This window comes from Macaca fascicularis, chromosome 3, assembly GCF_037993035.2.
Source record: "Macaca fascicularis isolate 582-1 chromosome 3, T2T-MFA8v1.1".
NCBI classification, from domain to species: Eukaryota; Metazoa; Chordata; class Mammalia; order Primates; family Cercopithecidae; genus Macaca; species Macaca fascicularis.
The window spans coordinates 99,231,784-99,246,781 of record NC_088377.1 but is presented as its reverse complement, the minus strand read 5'-3'; the positions used below and the strand labels follow the sequence as shown (position 1 = coordinate 99,246,781).

Below are 14,998 nucleotides of genomic sequence, written 5' to 3'. Positions count from 1 at the left end.
AGCCCCACTGGCCCCTTCCAGGGGATCTGGAACCCACAGTGGAAACTGAAGAACCGAGAGTATGGAAAGGGAATAAATCTGGAACTGAATGCTGAACTTCAGAGTAGGGGGGCCTCTATCTGGAAGTCTGGGCATCCACATTCCCAGGATGGGCTGGTCTGCCATAGACGACCTTGATCTCCACCCTTCCTCTCACTCCCAGGCCCTCTACGTCCTGCATTCTAAGTCCCTCTTGACTCTGAGACTCCTGGCAGCCTCCTTTCCCTCACACTTAGTTTCACAGTTTACAGAAAGCTTTTACACATAGCATCTCATTTGATCTTCACAACACCAGAGTTGGAGGCAGATGAAGAAATCAGCTCTCAGGGGTTAGGGCAACAAGCTAAAAAGGGGTTAGCCAGGATTAGAGGGAGGTCCTGTCTGTGTCTGATTTTAGCACAGCACCTGGCCCTTTTCTTTCCGTTATTTCTTCTCTCCATTCTCTTCATTCTTTCTTGATATAGATAAGACTGATATTCTCCTCCACCAGGAAGCTTTCCTGGACTGAAAGGAATATGAGACAATCAGACTACCAGTGTGTTGTGTCAATGGGGGTCAGTGGCCAGTGGCCATTGGTCAGTAAAGAGAAACATGGACCTAGGAACCTCCACGTGTCTTTCTGGGACCTCAGATTGCTTCTTTCAAGTTTCCATATGAATTCCTCTCCACCCACAGGTCCTTTCCTCTTTGGTAGACTGGGGACCCCAAAGGAAGGCTCAGGGTTCTCCCTCCTCCTTCCCCCTCCTTGAGGCCTCCTCGACAAGGTGGCCATACCTAGAACTTGGGCCCAAAGGGAAGCTGAATGAGAATTTACTCGAATGGGCAAGAATAGAGCTTGGCTGCAGAACTGAGATGCTCTAAGAGACTGATGCCTGAGGCAGGGACCAAAAACTGAGGGCAGAGGCAGGCAGGAGCAGCTGTGGGATGGGGGCTGGGGTGGGGTGGGCAGAGGGTGAGAACTTGCCTGGGAATGGGTAGCTAACTACTCTCAGCTAAGGTTTGGCTTCACTGCCAACCCTCTAGGCCACTTTTGTCTGTGTAGTTCTCCTTATTAAGCCATTTCTACTAGGAGGAGTTTGGACAGGACTGTAATAACAGTAGCAATAGTAATTTATTCAGCATCGGCGAATCAATGATACCAGGGAGAAACTACTGTGGAGTGAGTGCACCATTTTTATTTACTGCTGCTGTGAAGAGTCCTGGCAGCCAGTACTACTGTTCCCTTGTGCAGATGAAGAAGCTGAAGCTCAGAGAGGCTGAGCCACTTACCCAAACTCACAGAGCTGTGGTACAGCTGGGACTGGAGCCAGGCAGTCTGATATTTTAAGTTGTCTCTGTCCTGTAAGCACCACCATCCCCTTTCTGGTCGTTCTCCCGCGGGGGTAGGGGGGAGGGTCACATTTGAGTACATCGCGACAGGCACCCCAAAACTAGCCGACCCTCCCAGACCTGGGCGGTAGGGGCAAAGAAGAGCCCAAGGAGGGTCTGACACTTGCCTGGTAAGGAAGTCTTCTTGGAGGAGGGGGAAGACAGGCTCTGATACACAGGAAATCTTGAGGACCTAGGGAGAAGAAAGAAGGCTTTCTAGTCCTGGCTGTGATGGAGGGAGTGGAAAGAGGGTGGTAAGCCCAGGAGGCCCAGAGATAGAGGAGACGGGGATGACAGGCTGCTGAGGCCTCCACCTCAGCGCCCCCGACTCCCGCCACTGGGATTTCCCGCCGCAGCTCCTGCTCAGGTCTGTGCTGCTGGTGGGGTGAGGTTAAGCAGCACAGCGCCCCCACCGCGCCCCCCACCCGGCCCCTTACCGCGCGCCCCACCGCGCCCCGCACCGCACAACCCTCGGCCTAACCCCGCCCCCGGGCGCTCATTGGCGTGCAGCACCCCCTCCCCAGACTGCGAAGTGTGCAGCGGGAGGCGGTGGTCTGTCGCCTCCCTCCAGCGCCCGGCCTGGCTTCGCGGCGGAGGCGGCGCCTCTCCTGCAGGACTGAGCTGAGCTGGGCTGCCGTGCCGCGCCGCGCGGGGCGGGCGAAGTGGGGCGCTGCGCTCGGCCCCGGGCGGGGACTAACGGCGGCTGCGGCGGCTCCGGGCGAGCGTGGTCCCCGCTTGCGCACACGCACACGCCGCCGCGCAGGGACATACGGACCCCGGCCGCCCGCGGCCACACAGGTGCGGAGACCCGGCTCGGCGCGCTCTCCTCGGCGCACACGCTCCCCATCCCCGCGCCGCGCGGGCCGCGGACTCGCAGGCTGCGCGTCCTTTGCGGAGTCTGCCGCTGCCCCACGGACAGGCCCCGCAGTGAGCAGGTAAGGGTCGCCCTGCCGCGGCTGCCCCTCCATGCCTCAGCTGTCTTCCCCTGGCTCCAGAACCTTCGCCCAGCCGGGACCTCGGATCCCCTCCTCTGGCTTGGCGGTCTCCTCCAGCCGCGACCTCCGCCGACAGAGAGCCGGCGAGGGCAGGCGCCAGGCAAGCCTCCCAGATCCGAAATGAAGCCCCCTCCCGCCTGTGCGCCCTTCCTGCGCGTCAAGATGACACCCCCCAACCCAAGTGTCTGGCGCTGCGCTCGGGGCGGCCGATGGCCGCAGCCTGCCGGGGTAGGGGTCAGCCTAGCTATCTCGCGCCCCTCCTGATGCGGAGAAGGGAGACCAGGGGCAGGGAAGCCATGAGGCCAGAGGGACCCGGAGTGACATGCCGCCCTATCCCTAGGCGGACGGACGCACCTACGCGGATCGGGAAGGCAGGGCTAGAAAGTCCCCCGGGGCTAGGTACCGCAGTCCGCACCAGGCTTGAGGGGTGGGCAAGCAATGTGCTAGGTAGGGGTTGGGGTAGGGGCCAGTGTAGAATGCCCCTCTGTGGTGACACATTCGGGATTGTTCAAAAGAGCGTCGTCTCGGTTTCCCGTGGCGCGGAGGGGCTGGGGTTGGAGATGCTAAGGATTCGGTGGTCCCAGAAGAAACGCCCTGCGGGGTCTGTGGGGAAACGACACTGGCCTTCCCAGGCTGAAGTGGGCCTGCCCAGACCCCTGCCCCTTTAAAGGCAGAGGCTCCTACGGCAGCTGCGGGGGGCGGAGGCCACATCCTCGGCGGGACCTTGGCAGGTTAGGGGGCTCAAAAGGAATAGGGGAACCAATGGATGCAGCTAGACCCTCAGGAGGGAACCCAGCCGGAAGCCGACTGCATTTCACGTGGAGCTGAGGAGCGGAGCCTCACCTCTGGATGGAGCTCAGCCCCATTTTGGAAGATGCTGAGGGTGGGGAGTGGACACCTGCTAATTCTTCCGACCATTTCTGTGTTTTTGGGTGCAGGTGCGTCAGACTCCCTTTATCTTCCCTAGCCTTACAATGTCCCACAAAGCCCCCCCTGGCCCTCTCCAAAGACACAGCATTTGGCTTTTCCCATGAGCGGCCCTGGGGAGACGCTGGGGGATGGGAAGGGGCTGGGCGCAGCATGTGGGGGGCAACTTGCCCTGGGACTGAAGCTGGCCTGAGACAGACAAGCATCCTGAAGGTCAGGGTGGAAGCTTTGAGTGGCAGTAGGATTCCCAAGAAGATGGAAAACTATGTTTGAGCCTTTGGGGGCAGGGGCAGCAGGCGGCACCCGGGTTTTATCAGGAGACCCCAATTAAATGAGTTTGGTGCTGGGTACAAGTAGGACTGGTGGAGTCCCCAGTCCTAAGCTGAGTTCTGCTCCTCACTGACCTTGGGGAGGGCAGGCAGAGGCACCAGCTTGGACACAAGCCGAAATCTGAACATACAAATTGGAGATGGAACACGCTGAGCAGGCCCTGGGCCAGATTTTCCAACCAATCCATCAACAAGTGTGTGTGGGGTGACAATGGAGGCGGGCCCGGTCCTTTTCCTCTTTGGCCGTGGGTGATTCATGGGTGGTTGGGTGTCTGGAGCAAGACCCCCAAAAGTCTGTTTGCCACCATGTGTGGTGAGGGGAGGTGTCTGTGGGGAGCCTCTGAAAGGATCCCTCTCCTGCGCTGGGACTGATTTAGGCTAAGCAGTGCATTAAGTCCTGTTTTGTATAAGGTTCAGGCTGGCAGGGGATTGATTGGAGAAACACTTTGGGACTCATGCTTTTTCACATGGCCACCTCTCTCTGTTGTGCATCAGCTTTGGGACACTCCCTCAATTTGTGTCGAATAAATAAATACACACATGGGAGTTTATAGTATATGTGGCTGAGAGGCTAAGAAAGCCAAGGCCACAGGGTGGCTTTTCTCCTGGGGACAGGGCTTAGGCTGGAGCATCCCAGGTTGCCGCCCTCCCAGGGACAAGCATTTCATTGACCTGGGGCTGGCACTGATTAAGTGGAGGACATCTTGTGCTGTCTGCCACAGGGCAGAACCAAGATGTGCCAAGTGCAGAGCCGGAGTTTAGCTCGGTGCCAGGCAGGCCTTGCTTGCCTGAGACCCACCATGGGGCTGACACTGGAGGTGACAATGAGTTTCCTGTCCTGGTCAAGACAGGGGCTGCCAAGTGGTTTTCCACCCTGGAAGGCCTAGAGGCCTCAGAGACCCTCAGCCTTCCCTGAGGAGAGGAATCTAAGATTCCAGGGTCTGAATGAATTGGGCTTAGTGGTCCAGCCGCCTGGCAAGATGGAGACTGGAAACGCCTCAGCTGCAACGTGTTTGCACCGAGCTCTGGATGCCGTCAGAGGCAAACGGTGACAGCCACCCCCACAGTGACACACAGAGAGGGAGTGACACACAGCTAGAAAGGCATATAGGCTTTCTATGACACCTGCCAGAGAGCTGGGGTACAATAGTGACAAGCAACACCAGAAAGACAAATGGATGTTGAGACACACCCTCTCACACAGATCTGGGCATACCCAGGGACTCAGAGATATTTGCCCAAAGAAGATCACAAAGGTCTTCGTTAGTAAAAGTCCAGCTGCATATTGAATTGAAGGGAGGAAAGTGTGTGTGTGTGTGCGCGCGCGTGCACATGTGTGCGTGTGTTGCATGAGCCTAGAACAAGGGTAGGCAACCTTTTTCTGTAAAGTGCCAGATAGCAATTATTTTACGCTTGTGTCCATATACAACTGCTTAATTCTACTGTGTAGCCTACTGCAGCCTTAGATGATATGTAAACAAGTGAGCATGGCTCTGTTCTGATAAACTTTATTTATGGACACTGAAATTTGAATTTCATACATTTTGCCTGTGTCGTGAAATATGATTCTTTTAATTCTTTCCAACCATTTAGAAATGTAAAAAGCATTCCTGGCTCACTGGCCATACAAAAATAGGCTACAGGCTGGATCTGACTGGCTGGAAGGGGTTGCCAGCTCCTGGGTTGTAAGGTTAGGAAAGAGAAATGGTCAGAGAGGTTGACAAAGGGAGGGACTTAGCGCTGATAGCTGGAGATGCCTGATGGTACCTTGGATGCTTCGCTCCGTTCTACGTGGAGCTCAGAGTGCCCGTCTGTTTAATGGGTCAGGCCCAGGAGAGGCTCCCTGCCTAGCCTCAGCACCCTCCACCAGATTGGCCTCTGCTTTGCCCCTGTGATCGATTCCCCCACTCTAAAGACACCTGGAGACAGCATTCAGGACTGAAAAACTGACTGCTGTCACTTGAGCTTGCCAAACAGTTCCTGAGCCCCCTTTACCATTCACCCTTTGTGTCCAAGTCTGTGCCCATGCCCACAGGTGGGGAAGCCACACGGAAACCTGGGCATGCCCCTTTTTTCTAGACAAGACTCGAAACTCACAATGAACCCGACAAGACCTGAAACAGCTCAGAGGAGACGGGCTCCTTATCTCAGGGCTGAGGCTTCTCAGTGGAGGAGGGCAAGGTCATAAAGGGCAGGTGGCGGGTGCTGCCTGAGTGGGCTTCCTAGAGGTGGTGTTGGGGGTTTGGGTTGACCTTGGAGGATAGCTGGACCCTTATCCCAGCTCTCCACAGACTCCATGCATTGCCTTAGCTGCCCTCATCTTTTCCTCCTGATCAATGGGCACTGCAGAGGGTTGACTGAGACAAACATATGTGTGTGTGTGTGTGTGTGTGTGTGTGTGTGTATCCTTCCTAGGCATCTCTGAACTTCCCAGCCACTGATCTGACGCTTGTGGGCTTGTGCAGTGAACCAGGTCCTGCCTTGTGTTTCTTCCTTTCTCTACTGCCTCTTCTTGAAATTTCCTTCCTGCCACCTGTGGTGGGGATGGGCCAAGGAGACACTCCTGTCTGATTTTTCCGTGTCTCTGGATTCTGTCCCCCACTTTCCATCCCAACCGCCTTCCTGCTCAGCTTAGTACCCCATCACCTCTACCCTAGATCCAGAAAAGGGCCTCAGGGTACATTTCTGCCTGCACTTTCCCCCCTTGTCTTTGCTTCCCAGCCTTTGAAGGGATATTTTCTAAATGAGAAGCTGATCACTCCACTCCCTTGCTTAGAACTCTTCATTGCCCTACCCCTGTCCGGTGGAACAACCCTCCAGCTTCCACAGACTGGCACCAGCCCTCCACCCTCTCATCCACCTCACCAACTCCTGATATCTTGTTGTGCTGCTTGACACCCTGGAATCACTTTCCCAAATCCATCCAGGGGGCACTCATCCAAGTTTTCTGGGCACTCGTGTGTCTTGCCTGTGCCAGGTGCTGTGGGCACACGCACATCAGAGCTGGGCTCATGCTCGCTTAGGAGAGGCTGAAGCTTAACCAGGGTCTGCACAAAGGGAAAGGCTCTCAGTGCAGAGCTACTCCTCCCCAAGCCATACACCCTGCCTGGTAGGTGCTCAGTGAATACTGTCCACAAGCTTGTGCCTCTCTCTGGCCAGGCTTCCTGTTCCCCTTCCTCCCCTCCCTCCTCCTCTCATTCCCGCAATCCTTTCCCTTCCTACCTCCCTCTTCTCCCCACATTTATCTTCTGCCTTCTTCCTCCCTGTCCTCTTACCTGGCCCAGGGGGTACACTCCCTGACACCTCCAGGTCAGGAAAGGTCCCTGCACTATCCAGTATGGAAGAGGACTCCTCACAGGACCCTGGGAAGGACTCTGCAGCATGACCTTGGGGAAGTTTCCTGGTCTCCTAGGGCCTCAGAGCCTCATCAGTGAGATGGGATGATACTGCCAACGTTCATGGGTGCCCCAGCCTGGCCCTTCCCTGCCTTGGACCTGGTTCCCCACCCAAGCTTGTACAAAATGCAGGGCACGAGTGGGATCATCACTGGGGCCCATCTGGTGGCCTGACTCCTGCCACCTTGTCACGCCTGCCGTTGTCAGGAGGCCCCTGGCCCAGGAGTTTGTCTGTGCCCTTTATCGGCTGTGGTCTTCTTGAGAAGGAAGGAGGTTCTAGAGAGTTTCCCCTCCTTCCCTGCAGCAGCTTCAGTCCCTCCCTTTGAGGGGTGAGTGGGAGGGGCGCAGTGTTTCATCTTTCAGCCTTCTCTCCCTTGTTCCTGGCCCTAGGAGGGAGAGGAGGAAGTAGGGGCGGTCCAGCTCCTGTGTCATGAGTAAAGGGAGCATGGGGAGAGCAGGGGAGGTGAGTGATGTACTTAGCCTGGCCATCTCCTTTCTGGTATCCAGGCCTGTCCTGCCCTGTAATGGGGAGGGATGCTGAGTGGCCAGAGGATTCCATTAGGAGGTGGCACAGAGGGCCCCAGCCCCATGAGGGGCAGATGAGAGTCCCAGGGCTGTGTGGCCCAAAAAAGAGGTGGGGTAGGCTGTCCACACACGCCTGTGTGGGCTCATGTGAGGCAGAGGAACCTGTGCCTCTGTGTGGGCTGGTTGGGAAGGGCACAGGGACATCAGAGCTTCCCACTGTGGGCCTGGGCCAGACGCTGGAGTGGGGCAAGTGCCCATCTCAAGAGCAGAGTTGCCTTCAGCCAGGGGAAGCAGAAGGGCTCTGCCGCGCTTTGGACAGTACAGGGATGGCTGGAGGGTCTCTGAGTCCCCTCTGCACAGAGATGTGGAAAGTCTGCTAGCCCAGTGAGTCACCGCTCGCTCCCGTGTGCTGACTGATGACGCCATCCTCTGTGTGCAGGGGCCACCGCTGCCTGGTGCAGCAACTCAGAGGAGGACATGGCTGCTGTAGTCAGTTTAACTCCAGGTTTGGTGGCTGGACTTACGAAGCCTGAGGAGGAAGGGGGAATGGTGTGCTATTGGGATCCCCCTGAATTCCCTTACAGACCAGGTATCTGCCACACATCCCATTCCTGCCAGGCAAGACTCCAGGCTCTATATTGTGTGACCTTGGAAAGTGTGTCACCTTCTCTGGCCTCAGTTTCCCCATCTGCACCTTGGGAGGTGGGCTTTAAAGTCTATTTCAGGTCTGAAATGTTGTATCTGTCACGAACTCTTCCTAAGGAGGAAACTAGATATAGATATGTAAATGGGTGTAGTGGCGGGCCTGACCAGCCCCTGGAGGTGTGTGTGTGGGTCCCTAGTAGGGTACCAGTGGACTCTGAACTGATCTTCCTTTGACCAGTAAGAGAGGGCAGTGGAAGCATAGGGATGGAGTGCACCAACTTTGGAGCCAGACTGCTTGGGTTTACTTCCCAGCTCTACCAGGGACTTGCTGTGTGATATTGGGGAAGTTGCTTACGCTCTCTGTGCGTCAGTCACCTCTGCTATAGAATGAGCTAATGCTAGTAACTATTTCAGGCAGGTTAAATGAGTTAACACATGTTTATTGCTTGGAAGAGTGTCTGGCACGTACTGAGTATTTAATAAATGTTAGCCACTAGTAAATAAAATCACAGGAGGCCTGCTGTTCCCATTTTGAATGTTACACGGTGCTGTGGGGGTGGAGGTGACAGCAAGAGGGTGCAAAAAGTCTGAACACAAAGTGGTGAGATAATAATAATTAACACATGTATAGCCCTTACTGAGTGCCAGGCTATAGTATATACTCTATAGTTTATTTGTATAAATTTGCTGATGCCTCACTGTAACATCTGTGAGACAGACATTAATATTATTCCCATTTTACAGATGATAAAAAGAAGGCACAGAGAAGTTAAGCTGTTTTCCCAAGCTCCTAGGGCAAAAACTTCTGGCAAAATGGTCCGAAGTCTGTTATACTAAATGCCAGGGGGTAACTTTAATCATCCTTAAAAACTATCTGCCCCAACAGATCCTGGACCCAAGAGAGAGAGCCAGGGAATATGAGGTGACCCGTTTTCCCATCCTGAGTCACTTTTGCGGCTCGGTTGAAATCCATCCTCAGGGAGGGGAGAGTTCAACCCTGGGCTGCAGTCGTGGGGCCTGGCCTGTCCCTTGAGGGTGTCACTAGAAGCTTGGGAGAGTCCGGAGGAGGAGGAGCCACTGGCAGGGCTGGGGTGGCCAACAAGTGAGGGGACGCATCTCAGAGGGACACTGCAGAGAAGCACTTGATTTGGGGCAGGCGGCCTAAGTCTGTAAACTCTGAGCGTTGTTCAGCGGGGGGCAGTGCAGCATTGCAGTGGGGGCAGAAGTGCCTGAAAGGATTACCACCCAGAGAGGGGAGAGGCTGTGGGAGCTGATCCCTGAGGTCCCCAGCCGAGTCAAGTCCTGGAATCTCCCAGGTTCTCTCTCTTCTCCTCTTTGCTGGCAGGGGCGTCTGTGTCCAGTTGGGCAGTGGGTGGACTGTAATGGGTGTGGGGACCAAGAGAAGGTAACAGTGGGAATCAGGAACCCTGGGTCTAGTTCCAGAGGAGGCGCCCTAGTCACTGACCCAGCGGGGTCACTGGAGGCGCCCTGGGTCACTGGGCTGGAGGCACACCTGTCTCCTGGTAAACAGCCTGGTGATGAAGCAGAGGGCTGGGGGTGGGTCGGGGCTAGGGCCTCTGATGGAGCTTGTCTTCAGTCCACTGCAGCCATAGCTGAGGAGCTGCCTTTCCCACAGCACGGGCGAGGCCCCTGAAAGTCTGGGCATCCCTGCATGTGTGCATGCATGTACACACGTGTGTATGTGTGTGTCGTGCCTATATCTGCACCCATATCTGAATCCGAATATATCTTTTTGCCTCTCTATAGCTGAAGGCCTTTGCTGAGTGAGTGTGTGTCAGCGTGAATTGTTCTGTATATCTACAGTCTGATATGTGACATATCAACATCTGAATTGCTGTGTGCTTGCATCTGCACATATCTTCTTTCTGTGTGTGGTCCTCTATGTGTCTGCGAAGGAGTGTGTGTGTGTGTGTGTGTGTGTGTGTGTGTGTGTGTGGTTGCCTGTCGGTCCCTGAAAGAATCTCCACCTTGTGTATCCCATCATGGGAGTTTATATTGATATCTTCAAGTGGTGGCCCTGGGGATAAATGTCTCTTTGTCTCTAGGGTTGACATGTGTTTATGATCATCTCTGTGGACCTGTTTCTGTGCGTGTGTGTGTGTGTGTGTGTGTGCGTGTGTGCGTGTGTGCATGTGTGCGTGTGTGTGTGTGTGTGTGTGTGAAAGAGAGAGAAACAGAATCTGAAATCCTCAAAACACAAACTCACTGTCTGCTTGCTGCCACCCGCTCTCCCACCCCACCAGAGCTGTTCAAAATCCTGGTTTCCTCTGTGCCAGCTCCCTGGCTTCTAATAAAGGTTAAAATAGAGGCTTTATAATCCTAACTATACAAGAACATCACCTGGAGAACTTTAAACACCACTGCTGCCCAAACCACAGCTGAGTGCTTCTGATTCATTTGGGCAGGGGTAGTTTTGGAAAGCTCAGATGACTCTAGTGGGCAGCCCAGGTTTCATACTGGGGTCAGAGGTTAGGGCTTTGCTGGGGAAGCAGTGAGTATCCGCTAGGGGGCAGCCCAGTCTTAACAGGGGTAGTGCTGCTGCCATCTCAAGGTGTTGCTGAGAGCAAGGAGCTCTGTTTTCACCTTTGTGGCCTGAGGTTGTGGAAGATGCAGGGAATCAACCCCTGATCTTGGAGGCTCTCTGCCTTGCAGGATCTCCCCAAAACACTCTGCTGGCCTAGAGAGATGGCCTCCAGCCTCTGCCGAGGGTCACTGGTGCCAGACACTCCTCCCTCGCAGCCAGGCAAGTCAGCAGGGTTGTCTCTTTGCAGGCAGAGCCTTGGGTTTCCCAGGGCTGGTAGAAGTGACCAAGCCCTTTGGGGGCCACCAGTGCTAGGTCACGCCAGAGGTAGCCTGTGGCCACCAGGGGCCTGGCAAGCCCTAGGAGCTGGTACAGAGACCAAAGCCTGAGTGCCTGGTAGAGATGGTGCCTCAGGGTGCCCAGGAGTGCTGAGACCAGTGCTTCCCCAGCCTGCCCTGCCCTCCCTGACCCCCAGGAAGAGGCTGGGCCAGTGTTGCCATGGTCCCAAGGCTTCTTGGAGCATCTCTTGGGGATATCTGAGGCCTCCCTCCACATCTCTGATTGAGCCCTGGTGCATAATATGGGGAGATGGGGGCTCCCTCTTTTTGAGCCTTCCTGCAGCTGGTTTTATTTCCGCTTTTTGGATGCCTGCTTATCTCCAGCTTGAGCTTGGAGAGGCCCTGTGGGAGGCAAGGAGAGAGGGAGGGGATGTGGTTAGGCAGAGAGTGAGGGACACAAAGGCCCCTGGGGTGCAGCAGCTCTGCCCGCTGAGGGGGGTGTGCAAGGACTAATGGTTGGGATGCACATGAAGGATTTGCTCGGGCCCCCCGTGGCCTCCTGGGCCAGACACCTGTGGGTTAGCAGTGCCCTGATATGGACCTACTCAATCTCTTTTATAATAATTTAATAGTAATAATAATTTTTAAATAACCATAACCATTGCACAGCTCTACTGGAGCCTATTTAGCAGTGCCTGTTGATGGATGCTTTGCTGTCCCATTTTTTATTGTTGATGCTATTTTAAAGGATGCGGTGGCGAATGTGCTTGCATGTGCTTCTTTTCGTCCAAGTGCAAATATTTATCAGATGCAGAATTGCTGTGTTGTAGGGTGTATGTCGTAATGATCAGTTTTAGAAGCAGAGTATACTATTCCCCTGGGAGCATGCTGGGCTCTTGCAGCCTCCTTTCTCGACTCCCTGTAACCTATCTGTTTGGTCCCCACCAGTGGCCCCAGTCCTTGCAGACCTGCCCCCTTGGAGCTCCTGCAGCTCTGAGGTCTGAGCACATGCTTCAGCTGTCACTGTATTTTCTGTGTCATGGTTTAAGGCTTTATCCCGAAGATGAAGTAGAGTGAGGTAGGGCAAAAAGAGGGTGTAATTGTTAGGGAACCAGGCCAGGCAGCTGGAACAAAGAGGCCCTTTAAGGGGGTAATTAGCTAGAAGGTGGTTTCCTGCTGGTGTAACAGTCTGGAGCTAGGTGGGCCTCCAGGCAGGCTGGGTGGCTGGGTTCCACAAGGTCACTTGGCGGTCCTGCCTCCTCTCGCAGCGTTGCTCCCTACCCCCCTCAGATCCTGTTCATGTCCACACTGTCAAAGTCGGGTTTGTCATTTGGGAAGGGTTAAAGAGCAAGAGCAGAGATCATGCCAGGACCTCATGCACAGAGGGTGCAGATGTGGCCACAGGCTGCCACCCACATTCTATAAGTGCTAACAACTTCATCATGTGCCCACACCTCCAGTCTAGAGATACCAGGAAATAGCATCTCTAGGTGAGCATGCATGTACCAGCGAAAGCTTTGTCACTGTGGAGGAGGGGGAAAATGTGAAGATTTGGGGAGGCAATCCCTCTGTTGCCAAGGAGAAAGTCATTCCAGACCATGCCAGGAGACTGGTGGAGCTGAGCCAGTGTGTACCCATAGTATCCCAGCACCTAGCACAGACTGAGTGCCTAGCACATGTTTGCAAGGCAGAAGAAGAACGAGCAAGACGGATGCAGGCAGGGAGGTAGGGTTATCCTTGGAGGCTGAAAGCCGTGCTGCAGGGAGCTGGGGGAATAAGGAAGGGAGGTGGTCTCGCCCCCTGCCACTGCATTGGGCTCACAGGATTCACATCTTTCCTTCCTCTCTAGCCCAGAGCCACGTTGGGGCTGACCCACAGCTGCTGTCAGTGGGAGGCCAGTGGTGCTGGCCAAGAAGCGTCATGGCTTGTGTCGTGCAGGTTTCCCTGGCTGCTATCCTCCTGCTGCCTATGGTAAGGGCCCAGGAACGTCTCTCTGGGAGCCCCAGGCTCACCTGAACCCCCACTCCAGAGAACCCATGTTTTATGTGTGCCCTCAGCTCAGCTATTCATCTGGCTGGTATTTCTGCCAACACCACCAGTGGGCCACCCAGTGCCTTTGTGTGAATCAGAAAACACATGCCTTCCTCAAGACCCTGTACTGATTTGACTAGAAATGATTACAAAATTTACAAATCTTTATGACGGTAATGTGTGGCAACCTTTAGAGTTGCACAGTACACAACCTGCTCAGCTGAATGCAGGAACCCTGGTCAGGGCTGCAGAAGGCTCTTTCGATTTTCTCGTCACCAGCCCACAATGCCCTGCCAGGACAGAACTCAGGAGGCTGCCCCCTGCTCAGGTCTCTCCCTGAGCAAAGGTGGGAATGGGGAGTGGGCAGAGGAGGACTCCCAGGTATTGGTCCCACCACTCTACCTGAGAGTTCAGAATAGCAGTGGGTGAGGCTGTCCTCAGAACCCTGGGTACCAGTCCTGCCTCTGCCCTGACTCACTGTGTGGCCACAGACAAGCCCGTCCCTTTCCCTGAGAACTGCCTGCACATCTGTGAATACTAGGGATTGGACTGTGTCCCCAAACATGGCCCTTGGCAACTCAAATGCCTTGTGACTGCCTCCATACTTGCTGATACACCCCTGGGAACCATCCCTGCCCTGGGGTCTTGTGTTAAAGCGACAGCATTTGGAAGCAGCTGTCATAATAGCAGTGCATAGACTGTGAAGTTACTTGGTCCTGAACTTGAAGCCCATATCTGCTATTAAGCAGCGGTGTAACTTTGGGCTGGAGTTTCTTAACCTTTCTGAGCCCCAGTTTCTCCTTCTGTAAATAAGGATGGTGAGTAGTCCCCACTAAATGGCACCACCGCTCCTTAGCCTGCAGCTGCTGGGGGCACCTTCTTCCTGAGTCCCTGGAGGAAACAGACAATGAGCTTTCTCAGCCTGACTTCTCCCCTACCACTTGTTTTCTCCTTTAAACTGCAGTCGTAGCCTCGTGGCTGCTGGAGTCAGACCTCCTGGCTTTGAATCCTGGCTTTTCAGTCTACTGAGCCACATGACTTTGAGCAAGTGACTTAACATCTCTGTACTTAAGTTTCCACATCTGTAAAATGGAAAATGATAAAAATAGTACTGCATAGTACTCTCCATATCCATACACACGCACACATATGACACTCAGAATAATGCATGCACAGAGTGAAGTGCTATATGCACTTGCTAATATTGTTATAAGATGTGGAAACTGAGAGCCCAGGAGGGAGTGGGACCTGTCCAAAGCCACACATTGGGTTGGTGACTGAGAAGAGCCCTCATGGTATCTCTCAAGGTGAATGTCAGGGCCCCTGCTGGCCCTGACATCTCTTGTCACTCTCCTCTCTGCTTCTACTCCCCACTCCCTCCAGGACACTGCCCCTGGGGCTTTGGTAGGAGAGCTACTACAGGTGGCCTTCCTACCTGCTCCCACCGTACATCCTGTGTTCTCCTACAGGCCCCCGCCATGCATTCTGACTGCATCTTCAAGAAGGAGCAATCCATGTGCCTGGAGAAGATCCAGAGGGCCAATGAGCTGATGGGCTTCAATGAATCCTCTCCAGGTGAGCGGGGCAGCAGGGAGCCTGTCACATCCCCAGTGCCAGCTTTTAGAACTGTTTCCCTGTTCTCAGGCTCACTTAGCAGAGAGTGGTCAAGGGTATGGGTTTCTGGGGCCTTCAGAAAGCCGTTTGGAATACTGATGTCCTGGATCTGCTCTGGGCAATGATGCTGGGGCTGCTGTCCTCAAGGCTAGTGTGGCCTGGATGCCTCACAGCTGTTCTGGGTGACTGGACATGGCCGCCTTCTCTCCCACAGGGGCTAGGATAGCGTTGGTGCCTGGGCTGGGCAGTGGCTGTCAAGAGCTTGTTAGCAGGCAGAATGGGCTTGGTGGCAGCAGGGACACAGCTGTTG

The 14,998-nt window shown here is 54.7% G+C and overlaps 1 protein-coding gene across 22 annotated transcripts in view; it reads left to right on the top strand.

Annotated features, from left to right (window-relative positions):
- Positions 1–1,976: 1,976 nt before the first annotated feature.
- Positions 1,977–14,998, top strand: part of ADCYAP1R1 (ADCYAP receptor type I) — a 59,664-nt gene continuing 46,642 nt past the window's right edge. For 12 of the 22 annotated variants that reach the window (XM_065542156.2, XM_074035284.1, XM_074035282.1 and 9 more), the window contains exons 1-3: positions 1,977–2,342; positions 12,893–13,014; positions 14,544–14,649. In XM_065542156.2, the coding sequence (XP_065398228.1) occupies positions 12,964–13,014; positions 14,544–14,649 (157 nt within the window). In that variant the 5' untranslated portion in view covers positions 1,977–2,342; positions 12,893–12,963. Of the gene's footprint in view, positions 2,343–3,095; positions 3,341–12,892; positions 13,015–14,543; positions 14,650–14,998 lie in introns of those variants that run through there. The other 10 variants (XM_045388989.3, XM_074035276.1, XM_045388987.3 and 7 more) reach the window with 1 other exon arrangement.